The following is a 27,702-nucleotide window of genomic DNA, read 5'->3' as shown; positions in this document are numbered from 1 at the left end:
GAAAGAAATATTAGGAAGAATATTTCCCTCGCGAAAAATTTTGTTCAATGTTTGATATGTGCAATGTTACCCGTACGTGATTTGTACAGATTGCACAATAAATGCCAAATTTTATTTAATTAAAAAATAAATATAAGGTTGAATGCTCGAATAAATGAACTTTGATCAGATAAAAGGCATATATCGAGCACAGTTTAATTAAATCTTGCCCAAGTACTTTCGATCCCTAGATCATCTTCAGGGGCATTTCGTCAATTGTGGCCTATCCGGCAAGAACAAGATGTCATAAACATAAAATTGTACATTACACTACACTACAAATAGACAAACAAACACTTTAAAATAATTTAAGGGAGGCTACATTGCTTGAAGAAGTCGGAGACAGAATCTGTCATTCTGTCTCCGACTTCTTCAAGCAATGTAGCCTCCCTTAAATTATTTTAAAGTGTTTGTTTGTCTATTTGTAGTGTAGTGTAATGTACAATTTTATGTTTATGACATCTTGTTCTTGCCGGATAGGCCACAATTGACGAAATGCCCCTGAAGATGATCTAGGGATCGAAAGTACTTGGGCAAGATTTAATTAAACTGTGCTCGATATATGCCTTTTATCTGATCAAAGTTCTTTTATTTAATTGTCGTAATATATTGGTATCACGGCACAAGATTTAAATTATTGCTATGTTTGTCTTATTGCACAACATCAATGTGCAATAATTCATGGCGCTTTAAAGTTATCTAGAAAACAAAGTAGATATTTTAATAGAAAATATAAGATGATTACCTGGAAGGGAGTACTATCACCTAACATCGACGAATTGCTATGATCCATCTGCTCCACTGCCGAATTATCTGGACTACTTTCCTCCCTCTCTTCCTCTTCGTCGACAACGGGTGGTGGTGGCGCCTGTACAGGAGGAGGCGGTGCCGGTTGTTGTACTGGCTGAGGAGGTTGTTTCGCTCCCACCCTCTGTATAGAAATATTCCTTTTCAATAACGATATTCTTTTCTCGATGTCGTCGTCGCTGTTTTCCTGAGGGTGTGGTGGATGAGCAGGATGAGGCGGATGAGGTATTGGCAGCCTTTTACGTTCGAGAGGGTGATGGTGCATCATGGGAGGTTCTTTGGGTTCGTCGTCGCCACTACCCATCGGGAAGCCATCGTCTTTTGAAAGTGCCATGGATTTCGCTAGTTCATTACCAATATGAGGAGGTCTTGCTTTTCCTGAAAACATAAGGGTTTAAAACGGTACAGTAACTTTGATAACTTTTCAAAATACTTTTATATTCCCATCGAAGATTGTAAAACTTGGAATTTTGTAGTGATATCTGTATTAAAAACTACTTACCTATTGGTAACTTCTTATTTGTGGCACGCATCCTTGACACCAGGTTAGGAACCGACTGTTTTGCACTCTGAACACCACCAAATTTGGCAGTACTCGGTGCAAAAGGCTTGACCGGTGGTCTTTTTTGTGGCACCACTGAAAGAGAAGGATTTCCTTTGATCGACAGTGGCAAAAGAGGCGGTTTTGACACCTTAGATGAGTCTGCGATTTCTTCGGCCTTACCTAATGATGACAAAATTAAAACAATTACAAAATATTGTACAAATTTAGAGAATACAATATTTTTGCACAGTTGTGCAATAATTTGTTTTTTAAGCATGCCTGGTGTGCAAAATTTTGATATAAATACCTTTGAACTTAGTTGCAGTCTTGATCGCAACTATCTTTCCGCTTTCCAATTGCATATATACCCCTTTTGGAGATTTAAGGACGAGAACCTTCTGTCCAGCCTTTAAGACTATGTTACCCTTTTCGGGTTGATTTGTTGGGATTACTACGTCTAAAGGTAGTGTCATTTCTTGAGCAGTCATTCCTTGCCGCTGCCAATGCTCAGCTGGAATCCACCTAAAATATTATATTAAAATGATTAAATACAAGTTTAGACATGCATCGATCATTTACATTTCCAGTTGAGACAGTAAATGCAGTCAAGATACGTAAAGCACTTTCACAAAATATAATAAAACTAAAATCTTTACCTTGAAGGTCTCTCCCCTTGCTGCATCGGCCTGACGGAAGCCACCGGCCTGTGACCTCTCGCGGCGCCCATCAAACTATACGCGGGTTGCCGTGATGCTTGCTTTTCGCGTTCGTAGCCTTTCTTGGCCAGCCTCTTTTCTTGCTGTGACAACTGCTTCTCTTTTCTGTCGACTAGAAGAGATTCGTGTTGGAATGGTTCTTTGTTTAAGGTCTTGCCATGTTTTTGAAGAACTTTCTGCAGAACTACGTCTACAATAAAGAAGTTTCGTCAATATCATTGTATAAAATTAAAAAAAAACACCAGAAATTAATAAAAAACATTTACACGCAAAGCTTGTACACAAAACTGAGAATTATGCTGCAGGTACACAGTAAGTGTATGTTACAGGAAGATGGCTACAATTTTACGCACTTTATATATTGAAATTTGTTACCTATATAGTTATCTTTGACTTCAGACCAGTCTTTTATTTCTCCCTCGTCGTTTTTGTCGTCCCAACAGAGTGTACTGACATCTTTCATGGTGAGATGAGCATCTGGATTGCATTCGTCCACAACTCTATCGGACATACCTAGAAATTGTAATATATTAGGAATTATGTATAATTTTAGACTCTATTTTCGCTTAAAATAATGAAAAATGTGACAAATGAGTAAGGTAGAAGTTGTAACCCTAGCCAAAACATTACACGACTACTACTATCTATCGAAATTACTACGAAATTACTATCTTTACTACTAATGTGAATTTTATCTTGGTTATCTTTATCTTAATTCTCAACTTCCCGAAATGTGAAGATTTTAACTGCTTTAACATCATCCTTTACTATAATTTGGTCTCAATGTTCTCCTTTCTACATTAAACATCACATTTGACGTCAAACGTGACGTTTGACGTGACGTTATGACATAAATCGTGTCATTTGACGTTTATTATGACATAAAACGTGACGTTTTGACATAATAAGTGTCATTTGACGTTAGACGTAAAATAAAATGTGACATTTGACGTTAGATGTAACATATAATGTGACATTTGACGTTAGACGTAACAAAATGTGACATTTGACGTTAGACGTAACATAAAATGTGACATTTTACGTGAGACCTGCCGTTTTTTAACATAATACGGGAGACATCTCGTTTCCGACGACACCCGATACATTACAATGCGTCGAACCGTTCAGTCGTGAACATGAAGATATGAAAAAATGACCAAAATGAACCTTAGCTTTTTCTTATGAGAAATAAAACCTTTCGACCTAATACCTTTACTCGTAACTGCTGTTGAAACACGTGTCAATTTCTACATGTCGAAGACGAAGAAACATTCAAAGTAGTTGAGAAAAACTGGCGAAGTTTTGATGTAATTGATTGAAAAATAGCACAACAGCAGTTTTCTTGTCAACACCGAGTTGACAAGAAAACTGCCCGATTTGTCTAGCAAAAGAATACCATTTCATTAAAACGACAAGTCTGCTTATAAAGCGATCTTGCACAAGAAACTTACACCAACTGGAAAAATAACTGGATCGACTACCCAACTTATTCGCCAGATTTAGCACCGTGTGATTATTTTCTTCTTTCAAGCAGTTATTACTTGATAGGGTGAATAGCATAGGTAAAAAATATGGCCTCAAAATCAACATTTTGAAAACGAAATATATGGTCATTAGCAGAAACCCTCCAGAAAACCCGATAATATGCATAGGTGACGACCGCATAAAAAGCGTGAAAACTTTTAAATACCTTGGCACCTCAATCAATGACCAATCGGATCCACAACAAGAGATAAAAACCCGAATACAAATGGCAAGACAAGCTTTTGTGAAATTCAGACCGCTCCTATGTAATCAAAACCTAAATTTCGAAATACGCTACAGAATGGTCAAGTGCTACATATGGTCCATCTTGCTTTATGGCATGGAAACGTGGACTTTGAAAAAAACATCTATCAACAAACTTGAAGCATTTGAAATGTGGTCATTGAGAAGAATGATGCGCATACCTTGGGTGGATAGATTTCGAAACGATGACGTCCTTAAGAGAGCCGGCGTGGAAAGAGAACTCTTTGAATTAATTAAAAAACGCAAGATTGGTTACCTTGGGCACATATTGAGAGGAGCAAAATATGAAATACCACTCCTACAAGGGAAGATCGAAGGTAGGAGAGGAGCCGGCCGCAAACAGTTATCCTGGTTAAGGAATATTAAAGAATGGACAGGAATACACAATACAGGCGAGCTGTGTCACGCCGCCAAGAACAGAATTGTAGTAATGAGATAGTCGCCTACGCACTTTGGTGTATGGCATGTTAAGAAGAAGAAGATTATTTTCTGTGTCCAAACCGTCGTCTATGTCAAAAATGGCATAGACGACGGCATTTTGTGCAATGAAAGATAGGGCAATATCAGAAACTTCACATTATTTTGAGTAACTCCAGTAAAATTATTTTTCGAAAAACTTTGACAAAGTGTTTTATCAAATATATTGAGCAAAAAGGAGATTATGTTAAAAAATTAATAGGAAAAATAACAAAATTATACAAGAATTAATAATTTGCCATAATAATGTATAGTAAATAATAATCACTTACCTTGTTTGTTTATTTGACGATCGTAGATCTTCTTTTCCAAACAATTATCGACGACTAATCTATAGACGAAACAAGGTTTCCTCTGACCGTACCTATACACTCTGCAGACAGCTTGCGTATCGTGACAAGGATTCCAAGAAGCATCTAAAACGACCACTCTGTTGGCTCCAACCAAGTTGATACCTTAAAAAATAGCTCGTTATGTTTCTCTTCGGATAGTCGTTGTTCTTATAGTAACAAGGTATCGATGTAAACACTTACCGAGAGATCCAGCTCTGGTCGAAACTAAAAACAAGTGGATCTTGGGATTCGAATTAAATTCGTTGATGAGTTTTTCTCTTTCGAGAGCACTAGTTGAACCATCCAATCCTGTAACATATCGATAGTAAACAAAGATAGACAATAAAAATATTTTAAGATTCAGAAATATAATTTTTCCGTGACACACTTCTATACGTAGAAAATAACTTTTATGAGTGATACTGTGGCATTTTTCAAGAGTCAATACAAATGCTCAAAAAGTTTTTATAGGTACTTCAGAATACCCTGTATATACACTCAGATGCAAAAAAACGCATAGCAGAAAATTTGGGCCAAATTTGAAGTATTTCAATTTTTTATTTTTAGTCCTATTTTGATGATTTTTTTTAACACACTGTGTATAAATTTATAAATTTTAATTTGGTATCGTCAGTTTTTTGATAAAATTTTATATTTAAGGTTTTCTTTTCCAATGAATTTTATACCATTTTTATCAACATTTACTCTTTTTAAATTGTTTTCTTTGATCTTTCTTATTCTTTCGCTCATTTTAAGTTTTATTTCCTTCCTCTTATTTTATCTTGATTGAGTATGGATATACAGTTTGTATATATAAGTTTTGTATAAACAGAAATTAAACAGAAATAATTCAATCTACACGTGATACTATATATCTAGGTTAAGCTATAATAATTTCTCATTTGTAATAAAAATTATTAAAAAACTTACGGTAGTAGCTGCTATTTTTCGCCCAGTTGAAGGTCTCGCCTGGCACTTGGCTCATCTGGAGGAACTGCTCGATCAAATCTAGCGTTATTAAAGACTGGCTAAAAACTAACAGTCTATCACCTAAAGCTATGCTTTCGCGTATGATACAAAACAATATTCCCATTTTGGCAGAATTTTCTATACAGCCCGGTTTGTAGTCTTTTAACAGCTCGATCGCCTGCAAACAAAAACGACTATTAGAATCATATATACTATTGTTGAGGGTCGCAAACGCCTGATTGCAGCCCTGTGCCGTAGAGAAATTCGAGGAGACGAATTCTTCTGGAATTTCGTATTATCGTGGGAATTCGGCAGCGTTCCCTCCGCTAACTATTTCGAGAACATTTGTTCTCATTATATAAGCCGCCGAGGTATAAGCGTCGTTTGAGTATAAGCGAATTGTTTTGTAAGCGATATTCGTGTGAATTGTAAGCGATAATTATTCATGTAATTAGAATTTGTGAAATTTGTAATTAAGTGAGTTTTTGAAGTTAAAATAAAGTTAGTCAACTTAATCTCTGAACCGACAGATTTATAATTGGAATTACAAATTACACTTTACAAATACACCATCTGATGTATTTGTAAAAAAAATTTAATTTTTAAATAAATATATTTGAAATTGTATCTTTTATCGGTTGACATTTTTCAAGTAGATTATAAATCCTTTATCAAAATTGCCTTAGCAGTAATAGTGTTTTGAATCCCACTACGATTCTTTCAAGTTTAATTTTATATTACGTTAAACGTTAAAAATGAAAACCAAACTGCGCAGAGAATCCAAACTTTGCGGATGGAACATAAGGAATTTCAAGTAAATCTCCTTTATCTCCGCCATCAACATCCAATCATTTATGAACGCTTTTAATAAGATTTTCATTAGTAGCTTTTGATATTGATTCTCCATCTATGTCGTTAAGAACTTGAAGGACTTTATTATAGCTTCCTCAGTAGTGACAGGTTCAGAGAACATCTTATTTTTAATATATCTCCAAATATAGTAATCTAACGGTGACAACTGGATCTTGGTGACCAGAGAAACGGATCTTTATTAGCTATCCGTCTATCGCTCTAAATATTTCATCAAATAATATGCCGAGTCCTCGAATATTGTGAGCCGGTGCTCCATCTTGTTGAAACCAAGCCTTGTTAGCCTTATTATTATGTAAAGCGTGCAGTGCTGGTACAATTACTTGCCGTAAAATATTGCAGTAACGCTCTTCGTTTAAATTTTCGTCATAAATCATGAGAGCGACTATTTTATTATTTTTCAGAGCACAAAAAACATTGAACGAAAAGATTGCTTGAAGTTTACTATTCCACGTGAGCTGAGGATTTTCGTCACTCCAAATGTGACTGTTATTGCAGTTAAACATATCATTTTTTGTAAACTTCGATTTATCACACCAAATAATTTTTTTATAAAATCTTGATATTGGCATTTCATTAAAACCCATTCACAAAATTCTACACGTCTTACACAATCTCCAGGATGTAAATTTTGAGGTAGTGTATACGAATGAAGCGTCCAATGATTTTTTTTAAGTCTGTGAATTGTTCGAGTCGATTTTTTTTGTGACTAAAATGTATACAGTAAATATATTTGAAAACCGCAAGAGATAGGTATAGAGAATAATAATTCTCCCCTTCATTCCAATTTTCATGATTCAGTTTCCTTTAGTTCTCGAGATATTTCTAATTCGCAGTTTATCTGTCGCTCCCTGTATATAAAGAAATTTAATTGTAAACGTCAGTCTAAAATGTAAATTTGTATTGTCAAGTAATAATATACATGATAAATTAATTATGTTTTAGTGTTAGTGTAAATAAATTATAATAATGTTAACAACAACTGTAAAATAAAAACTAAATAAATTAAAAAACATATTACAGTATTTATATGATTTTACACTTACCCAATCATAGGGAATACCACTATCTTCCTTGGAGTCCCTCAACGCCAATGGGTTTAATTTGGCAAATGGATTTTCCTGTATCGGTGGCAATTTTTCCTCTTTAACTTCCTCCTCGTTTTTAATTTCCGTTTTGGGTTCAGTCTTAAACTCAGTTTTCACCTCAGTTTTAATCTCATTGTTGAATTCGGACTTGATAGCAGGAAGTAACGGAAAGGAATGCATCGAGCTGGGTTTCATATCGTATTTATCGAAACCTTCAGTTTTTGGCTCGATTTTAATGTCGCTGATTATGTTGATTTTCTTCTCAACTGGAGTGGTACTAAATACGGATGGCAATTTAATATCACTTATGATATTGATCTTCGGTTTAATATCAACGCTATTCTCACTCTTGGAAATAGGTGTGAGCGATATTGGTTCCTCTTTCTTGATCCAAGAATTGGGAGAGGAGGTCATGTGTGGATTGAACTGATTGTTTGGTGGACCGAAATAGTCGCTGTGCTGCGGGTCGTAGTTTTGGACATTCTCGTGAGGCGGAGGTTGGTTCCAGCTCCCAACTGAGAAGTTTTGCTGGTAGTTATAATCGTTTTGGAAGTTGGAGTTAATCTATAACAATAAGTAAAAGTTAAAGCACTTACAAAAATATACAGTTACATTTCTGAAGTACAATATTTCAATATTTTAAGCTTGTTTATTTTATGGTAAACATTTTAAAGGAGGAAGAATTGATTGTCTTAAATTGTACATTTAGATATCTGTCATCACTTGTTGATTTTCATGCGGATATAACTTGAAAACTTACCTCTAAATTGGGAGTGTATTCTCCATGCTGCTGATCTTGATTGTAGGCCGAATGAGTCTTGGTTTCCCTACCACCGATTTCCATAATATCCTCAGATCCAGTCTGTAAACTGCTATTTCCACTATCAGCAATGCTACCCACCGAGTTCAACATATTACAGGCGTTCTTTAAAGGCGTCAGCGCACTGGTGGTGTTTATAGAATTAGTTACATTAGTCAACGTCGTTAAGGTACTACTTCCAGTGTTGAGAGTAAGGTCCTTAGTCTTAGAAGTCAGCGGCGTTAACGAGATTTCTGATGAGAGACCGGTAAGAGCCGCGGGTGTGGAATTGTGCGTGTCTAAATTCAGGAAACTCGTTTTCTGAGTTTGCTCTGATAAATTAAAACCGCTATTGTATTCACTGTTTGAGTTTGAGGCACTGGGATACGAATAGTTATTGCTATTAGGAAATGACGATGGGAACTGTGCGTTTTGATCAAACTCCTGATCATAGTAAGGCTGCAAGATCGTATCGGGAAAATTGTTGGAAATATCTTGGATTGTGGTAGAATCTTGGCTCGACGTAGACTGTTGGATTTTTGGTTTTCCTTGCTGTTGAGCCAAAGCATTACTAAACGATGTAATTGGTGATGTAGTAGGAAAACTACTGGCTACAGTACTAACTGGAGGAACAGCTCCTTCAGAGGTGCTATTGTAAGGCGTTACAGAAGCAGCTGGTTTTCCGTTTTTGCCTTTCGCCGGAGTTTTCCTTTTAGATTTCGGCGGAGGCTTCTCGTTTGGTGTTGCTTTCGTGATCGGAGCGCCGCCCACTTCTTCCAAATCAATATCCACAGCTTCTCCCCCAGCGCGCTTCTTAAGGAAGTTATAAAGCACATCTGGATGATTCCAGATCTTACAACATACGGCAAACGCTTTAAGAGGATTTGGCACAGCTTGTATTCTCACAACTTCGTTCATGAACGTTTCGTATAAGGTTCTTTGGAATGGTGTCATCCTAACTAAGAGAACATACTCTTCTTTTTGCGGTAGAGCAGTCTGTAGCACAAGATGAGATCGTCGTTGAACGAAACCTAGCAGTAACGAATGAAGTACGTGAGCACGGTATCGCATAAGTTTAATATCAGCTTCCGTTGAGTCTATACACTGACCGTTCATTATAGGCCGTTCAAACATATTGCAAAACTCGGTTTTAGAACCGAGATAGTTCGGTCTAACGAAATCTACCATGCACCAATACTCCATCAAGTTATTTTGTAGTGGGTAGCCGGTTAAAACAACACGACGTTTAGTTTCCATTTGTTTCAGAGCTTGTGATATCGAGGCGTGAGAGTTTTTGATGCGATGGCCTTCATCACAGATGACTAGATCTGGACCGGGTTTTACTAAAGCTGTGTGTACGTCTGAAACAGGAAAAAAATTCTAATTACTGGTATTTCAACATTTCAGAGCTATTTGTCTTCATATATAACGAGTATTCTAAGCAGTTTTATATAAATGAAGGATTTTCGTTTTTCACAAAAAATTATTCTTTTTACGTATGAGGGTGGTTGGACATTAATGTAGCCTTCGATAGATAGCATTACATGAGAACAAACTGTTTTAGGTTTTGACAGCTGTCATACAACGTATGACGTCTATCTAACTTTCAAGCAACAAGGATTATATTATTACTTAGATTCAAAAAATGTTTAAAAAAAACTGGCTGGTTTGTTTATTTTTTTGTTCGGTTTACGTAGAAAATGAGTTTTCTTCCAATAAAGCTACGCATATCTCACAAGCTAACCTAGTTTCAGTTAAAAACATCAAACCGATGAAGTATACCATAGAAACATTTGTAAATCTGTATCATGAAAACGTGTTGTGAAGGATATTGGACTTAAACATGTGAGAAGGAAACAGTGGCGCATATCTGTAGGATTAACATGCTGTTAAAATTTGTCATGTACATTTTAAGATTTATTCAAGTTGTTCTGCTATAAATAATTTTTGAGAAATATGTAGTAAGGTTAGAGGCGAGGTAAGATTCTTTTCATCCCTGACCACACATATCGAGTAAATTAGTCTGAGCTTGAACATCGATTAGGTATAATGTCATTGTTTTAGTTAGTTGTGCGCGAGTTTGATAAGTGTTTATTTAAAATAGATTGGGAACAAGGGTGTACGTTTTGCTTGTCTGACTCAAAATTGTTTCGTTCACATTAATTACACTAATGTAAAATTATTGTTTAAATTGATTAATGTTTTAATATTGTCTTTGCTTTAGGAAAGATTCATTCCGTTGATAAATTCGTGTTTTTTGTTCTAACCCTCCAGCTAGAAAAATAATGAGTTTGAACTTCATCTAAAAAAACTGGAAAATCATATTAAAATATATTACTTTCGTGTAAAATTTTGTGGAGAATCCAAATCTGTGTTCAGAATGGCATTTGGGTTGAGAAATTAATGAGAAATTGCAAAAAACTCAAAAAAGACGTAAGATTGAAAGACGTAAGACTGAAAAATTGGTAATTTGCCAATTGAATTAAAAATGTAATATGATATGACCCTCTGATATGTGAATGTATGAAAAGAACTGTGTTCATTTTTACTTTAAAGTGTATACTTTTTAACAACTTTTCCCAAATTTTGAAAGAAAAAAAAGATATGTGTTTGAGATATGATTTTTTTTAAGAAAATTTAACATTTTTCCAAATTTCGGAATTTTAACAATTAGTTAGGCTAATTTTAACACCGAGATCATGTTCAGCGGAAAATTTTACATCAAAAATGTATTTTTGTATATTTTTTTGAGCATATAGAGCCCGAAAAAGTGATAAAATAAGGGAAACATTTTTTTTTACTTGGAAAGCATTTAATTGATCATACAAACGACTATTTTGGACCTAGAAGGTTAAAATTTAGTAAATCATCATACTTTATAACATATTTCAAATTGAGAGGGGTCGCCTGTCCAACTTTGCATAATTGTCGTGGAATTACCCATACACGAGCCACATCTTCATGTCTTATACAAATATACAAAGAAGACATAGGAAATGTCGTATTCTTTCTAGTTTTCCTATAATTATATGCGAAAGAAATATGTGTATAAAAATTTAGTGTCTCTTATTACAAAATGGTGATAATGTGTGAATAATCGTACGTGTGAGATATCTCTTATAGCTTCAAGGACGTCGTTTGTAAGCAAACTATTTACCAAAATGAGAATATACTGATTTAGCAAAAAAATTCTCAAGGTACAAATTTCGAAGAGCACACTACATAATGATACTCGGCCCCTCGCTCGTGTCGGAAGAGATTTGGGTGTAGTTTTTTCAAATTTCATATATTTTCATATCTGTTCGCATTATCTTAAAATTAAAATGAATTCAAGGGCGCCATCCATTATTTACCCCGGTAAGGAAAAAAGCTTAGACAGAGAAATAAAATAAAGAATTTAAAACAAAGCTATTCTTTATTATTTTGTAATGAACAAAAGGTTATTAAAAGATTCTAGGAAAATTGCATCATCTTGGAAAAGAATAAACATTATGTGTTTAGATATTAAATTACAAATGAGAAGTGCTATATAAAACTAAAATTATAATTACATCATATAGTAAGAAAACAAATATTTTATATCTTGGTATTAAATTATGAATGAGAAATACTTATATGAACACAAAATCATATTTTATAAAATTTATAATAAAATCCCATCACTGTTATTTAGTTCATATTGTAGATAATCTTCACTGTTCAATAAAAAAATATATAAAATGGGTTCAACCTGATTTATCCAAACGCTTGTGTGGCTTGTAGAAAGGATATAATTTCTACCAACTAGTTAGATGATGGGATTTCGAAAGCGTTGTATCCATATCGGCTAAACCATTATAATTCACCATAAAAATCCATAGGACTGAACAAACGGGATATTCCACGAAAAGGCATTTATATAAGATAGTCAACCATCACACAGCAAACCGGCGAATAACTAAATACTGGGTGTCATTTCACAGCGGCTAATTAAAACAGTATGGCTTCGAAATACATCATATCACAATCCATAATCAGGGCACCATCGGGCCAATAAACATAGTTCCAGAAATAACTAAGTTTCTCAGTGAACGTCTTCTGGAGACCCCACAAAATATGCGTCCTGGACGACAAAAAAAAAGGAATAAAATGATGTTCAGTGGGAGGTCACCAGCACTCGGATTTGGTGAGACCAAAATCGGAACTATGAACTGCAGTTGGATTCTTGACAGGTAATTTAGATGTTACCGTACTTGGGGGAATAGGTGGCGGGATTAATATTAATTTAAATATTTATTAGAAATTATGTTTAATTGAATTTTTGAAACTTTGTTTGAAAAATAATTTGAAACTTTTGAAACGGTTACACGTTTTCTAACCAACGCTAGATCATAGCCGAAAATTACTTTTTGTAATGGACAACACCGTGGGAAAAACCTCCGTATCAAGCGTATTGGACGGAAATGCATACACGTTACAAAAATAAATGAAGAAAATAACAAAAATAGTGTGTTTTGTGCTAAATTAATGTCATACCATTCTCATATTTGACGATAATACCATACAAATTACTCAAAATCTGAATACCATCAATCATAGAAAAAATTGATAATTCGTTTATTGTTGGAGCAGAATAATGGACATTTTTTACTTACCATCAAACAATTTACTGTTCCGGTCGTCATCTATCTCTGGATTAATCTTCCTCCTAGATTTTGGCATTTTCCGCTGACTTAACAATCTGAATTGTTCGTATCCGATCAGAAGAACTCCGCCATTCGTCCTCCATTGATGTATAACTTTCGCTCGAGCTACTAGAGTTTTGTGGCTGTCATTTAATACCAGTATGTTGAAGAACCGTGGTCTGACTTCACCGTGAGCCGACAGTGGGCTAAGGAACGTTATTGAAATTAATTAGAAATTGATAATTTTATATTAGAACAAATTGTTCGAATGGAAATAAAGTGCGTTTCGATTAGGCATTCATTTATACGTAAGTGGTAAATGCGGCAACATTAACGGGAGAAATCTGACAGGAGGAAGAGAAACTAAACCAATGCCAGCAAAAAGACAACAAAAATAATCGTCCAAATCGGAGAAATTTCAAAAAACTATTTAAAACTCTTTTGATATTTTTTACTGATCTTAATTTATCGAAAAAGAAATTGTAGAAGCATATTTTATCATTAATGTTTAATTTGTGTTGTGCATACAATTAAAATTATTATTTTTGGAACATTATTAGGTGACCCAATTTGATTAAAATAAATTTATTATACTGTAAATGAAAAATTACCTGTTTGGAGCATTCTCTTCCAGCGGAATCCACATATTGAATTCTGCCATCCAATTCTGTAACGTATTTATTGGCATAATACAGAGAATCGTCTTCGCGGAGGTGTGCCTCAGGAAGATATCACAGAACGTGACGATCTGTAAGGTTTTTCCTAAACCCATGGAATGGGCCAGGATGCAACCGAATCCTGAGGAACTTTCGAACCTACTAGTGCTTTCAACCACGTTATCGTAAAGAAATCTGTAGAAGAAAAAACAATAATCATACAAACAACTGCAAAGTATGATGAAAACGTAATATAAGTTTATAATATTTAATAAAAAAGTTTTGAATCAAAATTTTTAGAAATCCACCACAAGTCTGATACTTTAACTCACATGTTTTAATTACAATCGTTAGTTATGTAGATATCTTATGTAATTAAGACCTTGCCGATAGGCCAATGAATAAATGCCGAGCTTTCAAAGAGTCCGGGAACTCTAGGTGAAAATACGCCATTTCGCGCATGTCACCATAAATAACGATGTTTTTTTTCTGTATTTATTATTGCCTTCTACAAAAATAGTATTTCACTGCTTTTATATATTTGCTTTATAAATTACACTACGTTCACATTACGATGTAATGGTGAGAAGTAACAGTGACCACAAAAGAAATTACGATAAGAATCTCACGATTAAGTTTTATTACGTTACTGGCATATTAATAGCAGATAACACTCCTGTGCTAATCAATCGGTTATTTAATTATTGTTAATCTTCGCGAATTCCTAAATAAAATTTGAGGTAGTCGACGAATATTTTAGCTTTTCGCTTATATATATATTGGTCCTTCGAGCCGGATAGGACACAACTCCATAAAGTGAACATAATGATAAATGAAGGCAAAAAAAATAATAATTAAGTTGGAGTTGTGGTGAAATGGACCCTTGAACTAAATTGAATTAAACGTTTATGAAGAAAAACAAAACATAAGTGTATTAGCGAGTGCGGTTCCACAAAATTTAGATTTTTTTTAGTGGTTCTTAAGCTTAGAACGAATGTAAAAGTCCCACTGTGCTGTATTCGATTTGCAAATAGCTGCAGAAAAAGACAAATATAACCTCCTAGAAACTTACAGCCTAAGAATTGGAGACAACTTTAACAAAACAGGGTAATAAAAAAACAAAGCATATTTTCCATCAGCAACAGCGCTACAATATGTCAATGGGCAGCAAATATGACAATTGGCTTCACCGAATTTCGCTACTAAATTCAGTTTTCGAGTAAAAAGTGTATTATGTATGTATCTAGAAAGAGTTTTTTGTCAAAAAGTTATTATTCCGGTTTTTCCAGACGTACGAAAATCACGACAAATAATGCCACAATAAAAAAAATTGGTTGTGATAGATCTGTAAAGGCTGAACCTAAGCAACGTTTAGCAAGAGCTATTACGATTTATTGAAATAAATCAAACGTGTATCAGAAGTTAAACTGCGAAGAAAAGAAGAATTACTTCGGGAGTGGTTAAAAAATTGTTAAAAAATGTGTATATTGGTCTGATCATATCCATAATACTCAAACTAAAAGAAAACTGAGGGAGACTGTGAAGTATATCGAAGTTTTGAAATAGACAACGCCATTTATACTAAAAAAACAAGGTGTAATTTTATAATGGTTTAGGAATTTGTAATACTCAAAGAAATGACGGCGATTTTAAGTTGTAATATAATATTTTGTTACTTGTTTAAATGCTAGTATAAAAAATAAACATCTTAGCAGTACAGTTAACACTTAACTCACTAAACAGAGCAGCAGTGACTCAAAGCAATGCCTGGAAGCACATTAAGCAGACTTTTACACTTATGTATTCGTTAGGAGAGATTGGCGCGGTTGGGTATGAGAAAATTGTATCGACCGTGGGAAAAGCGGCTTCCTTCTATCTGTTGTAGGCATCCAACATAGCAACTTATGGCCAATACAACACGGCAACTGTCAGTTGTCAACAGGACGATTACCGGCTGTCAAAATGGTGGTTGTCAGCTGTCAACATCGTGGCTGTCGACTGTCAACATGTGGGCAATCCAACACGGCGGCTGTCAGATGCCAGCAAGTGGCCGATCCAACATTGCAATCCAACTGCTGCTCCATGAGCGAAAATATTCTCTCAAGCTCTTCGTCCCATCGTCTACATAGCAAAAATTAATTGAGGATGTTGCTGGCATATCAATGATATGAATGTTAATAATAACTTTATGGTTACTGAACTGAACCTTGAGGATATCCATCATTGAGTTTTATTTGTGTACATTGTCTATTACATAGGGTGACTGTTGCTGAGCATGTTATTTACGAGCTCAGACATCCCCAGACCGAATACTTTACACATAAAAGGTTTTAATGTGTACCCTTGTGTTCACACCGCATAAAATATCTATATCAGGTGTATAAGAACAACGGAAGTTTTAAGTTTAACTCAACTAACGTCAAATCAATCAGGAAAATCTCTTTGGGCAGCTAAAAAATTATATTAATTGCTCCTGTTAAAAATTTTGGAACTTAAAATATAATGATCACAATTGAAATGCAAAATATTTTATTAAAACAAAAAATATAAGTACAAATAAATTTTTCATGTTAAAATTACCACGCCGGTCCTGGAAAACTCCAAGGACGACTCACATTTCGCGGTTACACATCATTAAGATATCATTCGCGCACGGAACGACAGTTTCTTGTTCGAATAATCATGAAATTCGATTGTTTAGGGACTGGGTGTGGTTAAATACCAACCAATAAAATATATATACCTACATAAATACGCTTTCTTTCGAAATGAGGTGGTGAAAAGAAAAGTGGTGTAAGTCACTTTTTTTATACAATAGAGATAAGTGTATATTCAAAATCTCCATATTCAAATCTATCAGAAGCAACAGTGGTGTAAGTCATACCTCTTTTATTTGCTCACAGATAGCAGCACAAACTTGACAGTCAAACACCACTCAGACTTACACCACTATTCCTTCATTCCTAAGGCAGTTATTAAGTTAGTTATTAAGGTTAAAGTATGTAAAAAATACTTTCTTGGAACCTTTCAGATATCTGATGGATGAATGACACGGCCCATTAATAAGATAAAACAAGGGGAACCACCTGGTTCAGATAATCGAGGCATGGTATACCAACCAATAAAATATTTGAAGAATGTATGAACTGTGTCCGGAAACATATTGAAAATTTTCCATCTTACCAATCGCACTATACAAGAAATAAGAATCCCAATCGTAGGTATCTATCTTCTGACCTTAATGTTGCCCTTCTGTATCACTTGTCCCCGTTTCCTGTGATATTTATCGAGGTACATTCAATAATGAGTACAACCTTCATTTTCATGTACCACAAAAATATACGTGCTCTAAGTGAGATACTTACAAATTAAAAAAAAATGCTGCAATAAATAACAAATGATAATGAGATAAGACTGATTGAAGTAGAGCACGAATTTCTTCTTAGAAAGGCCTGCACATACTTCTAAGAAAAATGATACAGAAAAGGCCCAGACTGACAATTCTTACTATGCATTCACTTTTGACCTAGAGAAAGCCCTAGCTTTCCCAAAACTAACCACATCTATCACACATGTGTCACAAAGTACATAGAATTACGTGCAGCAAATTCAAAACATGTTGTATTGTACAGTGACAGCTACACCAGCTAAAATAACAACTGGAATTTTGCCTTGGCCTTGTTACAGTTAGTTCAAAGTGAAAATAATAGTATCGAAAAATGTTGATCACAAGTTTATGGTAAGCGGACACTTTTACTTACCAAACGACTCAGACTTTGGTTCAATTGAAACTCACTCTAAAGGTAAACAGATCTATGTGCCTGAAGATTGGTTTTCAGTCATAGTTTGATGTAGAAATAAAAAAGCTTTCATTTTCACAAAAATGCTTAGAGAAGACTTTAAAGATCTGACACAACTCACTAAATCAATTACAAAAAGAAAAACCTTATGACCAATCAGTGTCATGGTTAAAAATGCAGTGGATTAGAGTCAAAAAAGATGAGCCATTTTCACTATTCTATAAAAAACACTAAATGAAGATTTTTACTTTTCACAAATTAATATCTTTCGAAGCAAGCAGAAGGGAAGACCAACATTGTTGAAAAATCTTAAAATGAGATTGCCTGTACACAGCACCTCGACCAGTCATGCCAGCCAAAAAACGGGATATGTTTGATTTACTACCATATATTCCTCTATCAACTCATGAAGTCAATGACGAAGCTGGACCACTTCCTGGGCCCTGATTCTATTTCATTTCGATGTCGAAATTTAAAAGCGACTACGCCATGACAGTCGCAATCGCTAGCGATTCTCATTCATTTCGATTGTAGTTAAAACTGGGGATATTTACTTTATCATTTTGACAGCGCTGAAAATTTGGGTTGGCCCTGTGCCCTGTTGTTTATTGGCTGCACTACGCTTGTTGAATGTTTATTTTGTTTACGTTACGTGAACGTCTTTTTTTTTCTTGTTTGAGTTGTTAAATCATAAATATTGGCCATTCTCAATTATATTTTGAATTGAAAGAAAAGATGGCAAGAAAAAAAAGGCGATGTGGGAGATCCTTAAGTTATAACCACTAAGATTTGACTTAGTGGTTATATTCTAATATATTTTTAAATTTACTGCAGCTTAGTAATACCAAGTAATACTAACACTAAACATTTTGGGTATCCTAGAGGCATAAACACCTTCTTCCAAATATGGTTCTAATACCCTTATTAAATAATTTGCAGCTTGTTTATTAAGCCGGAATTGCTGCCTAAATTGAGCATCGCTTAGTGAAAAAGAATTTTGAGTATCCCGTAACATTCTTCTTATCCTCCGTTATGAGCGTCGGATATCTATCCTCTCTAATTCCTCCAAAACTAGTAAATGTCCGTAAAACACAGCCATATTAATACTTTTTGCCTCAGTTTTCCTTGCAAGGATCAAAACACCGCCTACCTAAACTGAACCTAAGTTCACTTCTCCCAGTCCAGTCAGTCATGTCAGATTAATTTCGACTCGAAATGAAATTTCAACCACTTTCTTGAAGTTGAAATTAATTTCGATAAGTCGAAAATTAGTGACGTCGTTTGGTTAGTTCAGCTGAAATCCACAAGGTTCGCAAAGTCGCATTTCGACGTCGCCATATTAATTTCGACATGTTTTGAGTCGAAATCTCAATTAGAATCAGGGCCCTGATGTAGAAGTAAATATTGACTAATAAACTAGTGAATTTATTTTTGATTTTCTAATATAAAAACAATAAACATGTTTTGCTTTCTGTACATTCTCTTTAAACTCTTAAAGGAAAAGTGGTGTAAGTCATTTCACCCTTTAAAAACTACCCTTAACATAGTTTTATTTGTACAAAAATGTTAGTAGAGTTACATATGTTTTTAGTAAATAAAAAAAATACCACAAGCATGTTTATAAATGTTACATAGATTTAATTACAATATTTCTAATAAAACCTTTTGTATCTCAAAATGATGCTCAGATGACTTACACCACTTTTCCTTTCACCGCCTGCCTCAAATATATATTAATTTCTTTTGAGAAATATGGATGGACATATAATTTTTTTGTACGTTTATTAGAAAGAGATGAGGCACTGAAAAAGGGCTGTAGGTATTTTTTTATAGATTATAAAACATTTGATATACTATAATATGTAATAATATATATACTATAATATTTCTGTAAAACATACCTAACGCCTCCAATTTGATGTGGTTTGATAATCCTAGCTATCTGTGGTGCGACAAATACGTCAGGTTCACCTTCTGGATGCCCCACATTCACCAGCACCCTTCCTTGTTCGTCAGGTTGGTTAAATTGATCATTCGTATGCATACCAGAGTTTGTCGGGTCGTCGTGATCAGTTTCTTCCTCTTCCTCCTCTGGTTCAGACACTACTATACAATCATCGTCTGACGATATATCTATTGTCTGAACAGGTGGTTTAGCTAAATAAAAGAAATCAAATAACTAGTCGTTCATTTAAATAGACACGATCATCAATAGATACCTTTAGGTTTTTGTGCTAATGGAGGCGACATAATTTTCCTTTCGTCACTCTCGCTATCGCTGTCGCTGTGCCTGTGCATCATCGGCGGCATCATTTTCTTTGCGACCGGAGCAATACTGACCGAAGGTGTTAGGTCTGGACCGCTTGGTATTTTCTTGGCAGTTACCAGGCTTCTTGATCGAGGAGCGCTCATCGGTTGTTGTGAAGCATTCTTGGGTACTCTGAGCAACTCAAAGGGTCGTTTTGGGATACGTGTCATCGGTTTGGTTTGGCCATTTGGTAGTTTTACCAATACAGTGTTGCCTATTCTTGTTTGATTTGATGTACCTACAGAAAATTGATTTACATATAGAATTGAATTACACCATGAAGAGTGAAGACCAGTATGTATGTTATATAGCAACAGCAAAAGGGAGAGTCGCACAGATTTTGTGCTGTGTATAAGAAGTCAGCTAAAAGAGGTTACCAACTGTAACAGTTAGTTAACACTGATCAATAGTGGATACAGAGATAAGGGTGGGGCAAAAAGGAGAGCAACTAAGACATGTGGCAAGAAGTGACTGGTGGGAAGCAACAGCAAAGTTGTGATACCAGTGGGAAATGAAGTGCTACAAAAAACATCTGGTGGCATCCGAAGAACATCTGCAGATACTGATGAATCTTTTGCCAAAAGCTAGTAGCAAAAAGTACAAAATAACGGGTGATTCATTAATATGCAGAAACTGTTGTGCCACTCGAAATTAGACTCCTATATAAGACTTAACAGTAAAATGTTGGATTTGGTTGCTTGTCTTATATCTTATATGGATGGAAAAAGTTTCAAATAAGGCTTTATAGGTAAATGTTAAGGATCAGCTGAACTAAACCCTATTCATTTTACAAATTCCCAATTGTCAATAGAAGCATGTGAAAGCCAAACAAGTTCGTACTGATGTGTATCATATGATTTTTTAAAATATTTACTTTTGAAACTGTTAGTGTAAGAATTTCTTGAAATTTAATCATTATATCACAATTAAACTAAACTCTAAAAAATAACACGACCAGTAAATGACTTAACAATAACTATAACATAAATATAACACAATATATTAACTTAAAAATCAACATGATACAATTTGAATTTAAAATGCTGGCAAGTTTGGATCTGTAACATGAGAATCTGTCTGGCTTAAGGTAATAAATTATATTTAATAGCCTCTTGACGAATGAGACGGCGAATATCAACACGTGCTCATGTTTATAGATGGGAATTTGGTAAACGAATGTACTTTAGTAGAATGATCAATTCAGAAAAAGGAAAACAGACTATCTCACACACATAAATGCTACACAGCGTTTATGTGAACAGCTACAACTTATAATTAAAGGAAATATAGAGGTCAAACAAAGCTTGGGCCAGAAAACGAAACTATGACTAAGAAATATAGAAGAAAACATGGGAATAAATAGATTTTCAAGGAGAAATTAAAATATTTTAATTATACAAAGTGCTCGTACAAAAAACTGTTTAATTCAAACTTGGTATTTTGCTACAACAGGTGACAGATGCTGTCCTAAGATCACGTTTGGTTGGGTCAGTAAGAGACCCAGGTCATAAAATTTCGAAAAGGGGTCACTGTAAAGACCTGGATCTTTTATCCCCATTGGTCATAAATGACACATCGTTATTTTAATTTGACATTTTTTACAGTTAACAAAATAACAGGTTCTGAATGAATTTTAACCTGTTAAATAAACACTACAAACACTGTACTGAGCAATCAAATAATTTTATATTGAGAAATTAACACTAAATATAAAAATAGGCAAGACAATGAAAATTTTGTGATTGCTTGCAATAAAAATGTGATTAATTTAAAGTTCATCAGTGTTTATTTGTGAAAATGTAATAATCAGCTACTAAAAATTTAATTGATTGGTCACAGTGCTTTATAATATCCATTGTAATATAATTTTATAAAATATATATTGAAAAATCTACTCAACAATAGCTATATAAGGTAAAATTAAGTACTACACAATGACTGTATAAACGCTGCAAATGCCTACACATTTGTAGTGAAAAATCAAAATATGTTTCAAGAAAAATAATTCAGAATGCTAAAATGGGTGACTAAATTATTAAAACTTATAAACCTGTGGATAGAGTACTTACCAGGTTTTGTAAACTGATTCCCCTGCAACATGGATATAACTCTATTTTGCATTCTTTCCTGAGCAGCTTGTCTTTGAAGTTCTCTCAGAAGTCTTTGTTGCTCTTGAACTCTTCTCAGACGCTCCACTTCCTGTCTTTGAGCAGCTAATGTCGATTCATCCAGTTTGGTTTCATCCATTACTTCACGAATGTTCCTTCTCAAGGCAATACCTTTGGGTAAACCAGGGATTTCTTCTCCGTCAACACCTGCAAATTTTATTTTATCAATTAATAGTGAATTAGATATATATTATAAAAATTGTAATTTTTTTATGTTTGAATCATTAAAATCTAACATCCTACTAGATTTTGTTAATATTTGGTCTGTATGATTACAAAAGTTTAATTCTGAATCAAATAGTATTTGGAGCAATAGGTTTTTTTTTTCATTTTTTATTGAAGCAAGACTAGCGAGAGAGCTATAGAAGCGAGAATATTGAAACTTGGTATGTATGTTGCTCTTGGAATAAAGAACAACCTATTAAATTTGGGGTCAACAGATTTTCTTTTATGTCTTCAAGCAAAAGTACAAAGTCCAGAAACTTAGTAAATAGGTTCCCCTTAGTCTCGTAGGTATGGTATAGTAACATAATCTTTGAATGAATTAAATTATTAATAATGCAAAAGAAACAGTTAGATCTAAATTTTATTGTTGTTGTAAATAAATAATAAACAAAGGAATTTGATTAAAAATGAATATTACAATTAGAAAGAAATTACACATGTATAGTTCTTTTAAATAAAGTTAATGAAATGTTTTGAGATTTAACAAATTTAAATATTCTTCCAATTAATAAGGTGTTTTTCAGGTGTTTCTAGAAAAATGTTCACTTACGTTTGCAACTACTTGAGTGAAATATTACTTACTTTTTTTAAATACCGCAAGAAAAATGGGTTTTAAGTAGTAATGGGGCATGTATATGCAGAAATATCAAACACTTACCTAGCTTCTTAGTGGTGACCACAACTTCATTCTCTATAGCTACTTCAGTCTTTTTAGGCTTCTCCCCCTTCTTTACAGTTTCAAAACTAATCTCACCCATCTCTTTTAACTTCTCTTTAATATCTATGTCATAATCTTCTTCAGTACCAGCTTCTTGTTTACCTGATGTACTAGGTTCACTGATTGTACTCGAACTAGAAACAATTGGAGCAGGTGGCATGGGAGGAGGAAGTTCTTCAGGTGCATTTTGCTGAACTAACTTTTCGAGAAAAGATGATTCATCACTAACCTCATCATCTGAGGCACTAGGTATTTGGGAAGGAAGCTGTGAGTGGGAAGCCATGAAATCCTTATTGGGCATAGGTTTTTTAATAAGGGCCTTGTTCATTGCTATTTCTGGAGGTTCTTCTTCAGAATAATCTAATTCTGATTCAGAATCATAATCTGACATCTCAGGTTCACTAAAAGGACAAAACATGTATTAATTTGTATCTCCTTATTACATTACTAAGGATGTTCTAATAAAGCTTTGTTTCTTTGTCCCTTTTATTTATTTTGCTAATATTATATTGCTCACTTAATTTGGTTTAAAGTACTTACAGGATTAAAAAAACAATAATAATATATACTTTGAAAACAATGATAAAATAATTTTTTCTTTATCTGTTTTTTAATAATGTTTAATACTGTTTTAATATGCAAAGTACATATCAATTAAAATATACTAAAGTGTAAAAGGTGTATGAACATTAAAAATTGGTTGATAACTAAATACAAATGCCTACATACTTTATACATGAGCAATTAATAAGCATTATCAGTTGATGGCAGACCATTTCAGATGTTATACATTCCATTAAATTCACTATCGTGACCACTAATAATCTTCATAGAATTCTATTTAAAAATCTTTAAACAACTATTGCTGAATACTTGTATTGTACTGTATATCTTGACTTCTGGGTGGCACTTTTCTTCTGTGAATGTGAAATATAATTTCAGTGATTTTTTAGATAGGTTGGTCTGTATTTTCAATAAGGCATTTCATTTAATTACAATTAAGCCAAAATATCACAAACCTTGGCCTACCAAAGGTATCTGCATATCTGTCAAGAATATACATTCACTACTGTACATCAAGAACTGTACATAATAAACTGTACATAATAAACGATCTTTGAAATAAAACTAATAGCTTAAACTAGGAAGGGAAATCTAAATGAATACTTCATGAATTCAAAATTCAAAACAGGTCTTGAATTCATTCTTTATACTACAAGTTGACAAATCTGAACTGATCCAAACAATCAATAGTACCAAAAGCAAATTTTCCTGTAGTACTGATGGAATATCCATAAAAATTTTCTCAAATCTCCCAAAAAAAATGTGTTGGAATTCCTGGTCTCACTAATCAATGATTCCTTTTACCAGCTTTTTATCTAATACATGTACCAGGGATGCTGATTTCAGTACTACGTGAGGTTTACCAAGCACTAAACAATAATCTTTATACTGCCGCTGTTTTTTGTGACTATGCCAAAGCTTTTGATTGTGTAAATCACATTTTTTTGATACAAAATTTTCTATGCAATTCGAAGTATTTCTTAAAATTGGTTCCAATCTTACTTGGGGAATAGGAAACAACTAGTTAGAGCAAATGATACTGACTCTAGTCACAAAAGCATTGAATGTGGAGTACGACAAGGTTCAGTATTGGGTACTCTACTTTTCCTTATCTTTATAAGACATGCCTAATTTAAAAATTGATGGAAAAATTTTTCTTTTTGCTGATGATACCAGTATCACCTGGAGAAACTCTAATATTGCAATTCTTCATGCAACTATACTTAAAATAAAAACCTAGTCTGACTCTAAGTTACTCTCTTTTGATGTGGATGAGATAGCAGCATTATCCTATAAAAGAGCTCTTCAGCCCTTATTTCTTAATAGCAGCCTCATCAGTATCGTCAATACTGTAAAATTTCTTGGTATTTTTATAGACAGCTACCTTAAATTTTCCCTTTATATCGATTTGTTAAGTAAGAAACTAGCCTCAGCCTTTGTTCAAGTCTCATCTTTGATATGGTCTTCCTTTTTAGGGTTCTAGTACAGCTAACCAATCTGATGTTATTTTTAAATTACAAAAAAGAGCAAACAGTATCTTTTTGGCCTCAGTAGAATAACACATTGCAGAAGCTACTTCAAAAATAACAGGATTTTAACCCTTACCTCTTTATTAATTTTAGAAACTGTTTACTTAATTTGTAAACACCTACATGTTTTTCTAGCAAGACCTAATCATGACAACAGAAATTCAACCTTCAATGTTTATCAACCTTTGATGACAGATCACATCAGTGAGTTAGTAAAGAAATCTATACAAAATTCTATTTTTCTATAAAGAATATTTAAGTATTATATTACAAATCTATGACAAGCCTATCTATCTGAAAGACCATATTCAGTAGAAGAGTTTCTTAACAAATAACTAAGAAATTACAGTATCTTTATGTACAAGTAACTAAAGTATTTTTATCTATATTTGGATATCATAGGAAGCAATTTATTTAAATTTTGCAATGGATTGTTTATTTCATTACCTTTTATTTTGTGATATTGATGATTTATGTAATTTCAGTAAATTTTAATTGTTATTGTTACTTTCTGACTATTTGTAAGCTGTATCCATAAAATTGTACAATTTTCAATGACAATAAAGAATATTTCTATTCTATTCTATGTCTATACAAAGGATATATTAAAATATGTGCTTTTAGTGAATGTATCATATTCACTCACTAACATGTTTGTTATTTTTTGTATATTGCTAGTTTTTGTCTTTAAAGAGAAGAGATGCTAATGTATAACTTGTTGTAAATGTTTTCACTCTTGTGTTTGTTGATTTATTTAAACAAATAAACCATCCTCAAATAATATCTTCAATAATATTCCATTTAAATACAGTAAAACTTTAATGAGGAAACTTAAAAATCTATAATGAAATGTCCACATTGTTAGTTTGTTTTGTTTCCAAAGCAAGAACACACTATAATTTATTTAAGAAGTAATTTTAAAAATTGTTTATAATCGGGAAGTTAAAACATCAAATATTTTTATGACAATAAAAATGGAACAAGGTGAAAATATAATAGCAACATACTTATATAGAATGAAAGAAATCATCAGACAAATATTGAATTCACATAAAAAATTATAGGTTTGAAGGAATGGTAACCTACAACGGAAAAAAATTGACCGATCTATTAAAGGCAAAAGATATAAATGAACTTAAAATGAGTTCGAATTTGCTTTTATAGTTGTATTTTTATAGCTATATATAAGCATAAGTATGTAACAGATAATGATAAATAAGAAAAATGGTGATTTGCGAGTAAACAAGTATTATTAGAGAATAATTATAAAATACAGGACACCACTGGACAAAAACCAATGAAAACTAACAATCATTATTTGTTAATTTGTTAAAATAATTCAAATGTCTTGCAACATTCATTATATACAAGAGGTCTATCTCAAGTTGTTGGAATTAGAAATAGTTTGTGTAAATAACTAAAAGTTATTTATGATTAGTATAAGGATAAGTGATTTGAAGAGGTAAATTTTGATACTGAGGCAAGTGGATTCTTATTCTAGAGCTGCTGCCATTTTTTATACTCTACAAATGATGTAGCTACTGCAACACTTTAAAGATCTTATTTCATATTTGACCATAGTCACAGATCCATAAAGAGGAAGCTCATTCTTCATCATTTTTATTCCAAAAACTAATTGTGTCTATACCGAATTGGATGAAATTAAGGCACATATTCCCATATTCAGCTATATACACAATATACACCTATTTTCATAAACACAGGCTGTAAGTTATTTATTTCAAATGTACTTACCTCAGATCATCAGGTTTTTTGCCTAGCATTAAATCTCCATGACCAAATTTAAACTTTTTCATAGATATCTCATTAGATGGCATAAACGGCCTCTTCAGGCCTGGAATGGGCATATCATCTCCACTGTCCTCATCAAAACTACTGTGCATTTCATCTTTATTCTCTTTGGGTTTCTCCATAGGGAGACTTTGAGGTCCCATCTTGGGTTCTTTCGGTTTTTCAAGCCTTTGTATTGTAACATCGCCAAGTCTTTGCAGTACGGGGTCCATAACTTAAAGGAAGTTTTCTTATAGATACTCTATTTACTAACACTGATGCATTTGACAGATCCTGTCCCTACAAGGACTATTTAAGTAGCTGCCAAATTTGGAGTAACACCAATGAATGTTCTTTATGCTTGTCGATTCGACATTTTCATAATAGTTTAATTTGCTCATTTGTGGACAAAATTGTTAATGTTTTGTTTACATGCGAATTTGAATTAGCCGCCATTCATTAATCATTTGAGGGCCGGTAATATAATTCTTAGCAATGCAAAAGCTTCGCTACCTTAACCGAGTACTTAAGAGGGGTTTCGAGTTATCCAAGCAATCATTAATCATGATTAATATGATTTTTACCAACACAATGAGCTTTTCACTCAGGTTTCAATAAACACTATTCCTATATCACTACACACACTTTTGTTTCCTATAGTAAAGATAGTATCAGTGTACTCATTGGTACACGAATACGGGACCAAATTTACAGACACAGGTGTTCTTATACCAGCACTAGTTATAAATAAGACTTAGTTAAACAAAAATGATCAAATATCAATAATCACCAAAATGGCATTGAACCACGGCATAACTCACTATTTCTGAAATATCGACAGGGAGCGCTG

At 33.6% G+C, this 27,702-nt stretch overlaps 1 protein-coding gene across 1 annotated transcript in view; it reads right to left on the bottom strand.

Moving 5' to 3' along the window:
* LOC140440265 (uncharacterized) overlaps window positions 1–27,702 on the bottom strand; it is a 39,713-nt gene extending 12,011 nt beyond the window's left edge. The window contains exons 1-17 of the mRNA XM_072530664.1: window positions 26,817–27,702; window positions 22,909–23,369; window positions 21,927–22,172; window positions 19,769–20,095; window positions 19,451–19,706; window positions 13,705–13,944; window positions 13,064–13,299; window positions 8,391–9,790; window positions 7,589–8,194; window positions 5,634–5,850; window positions 4,905–5,012; window positions 4,644–4,826; window positions 2,482–2,619; window positions 2,047–2,296; window positions 1,698–1,912; window positions 1,349–1,570; window positions 785–1,224 (exon numbers count right to left, since the gene is read on the bottom strand). Of these exons, the coding sequence (XP_072386765.1) occupies window positions 785–1,224; window positions 1,349–1,570; window positions 1,698–1,912; window positions 2,047–2,296; window positions 2,482–2,619; window positions 4,644–4,826; window positions 4,905–5,012; window positions 5,634–5,850; window positions 7,589–8,194; window positions 8,391–9,790; window positions 13,064–13,299; window positions 13,705–13,944; window positions 19,451–19,706; window positions 19,769–20,095; window positions 21,927–22,172; window positions 22,909–23,369; window positions 26,817–27,085 (5,814 nt within the window). The 5' untranslated portion in view covers window positions 27,086–27,702. The remainder of the gene's footprint in view (window positions 1–784; window positions 1,225–1,348; window positions 1,571–1,697; window positions 1,913–2,046; window positions 2,297–2,481; window positions 2,620–4,643; window positions 4,827–4,904; window positions 5,013–5,633; window positions 5,851–7,588; window positions 8,195–8,390; window positions 9,791–13,063; window positions 13,300–13,704; window positions 13,945–19,450; window positions 19,707–19,768; window positions 20,096–21,926; window positions 22,173–22,908; window positions 23,370–26,816) is intronic.

Source organism: Diabrotica undecimpunctata, chromosome 4, assembly GCF_040954645.1.
Source record: "Diabrotica undecimpunctata isolate CICGRU chromosome 4, icDiaUnde3, whole genome shotgun sequence".
In the NCBI taxonomy this organism is placed as follows: Eukaryota; Metazoa; Arthropoda; class Insecta; order Coleoptera; family Chrysomelidae; genus Diabrotica; species Diabrotica undecimpunctata.
The sequence above is the reverse complement of the archived record's forward strand: the minus strand, read 5'-3'. Positions and strand labels throughout refer to the sequence as shown.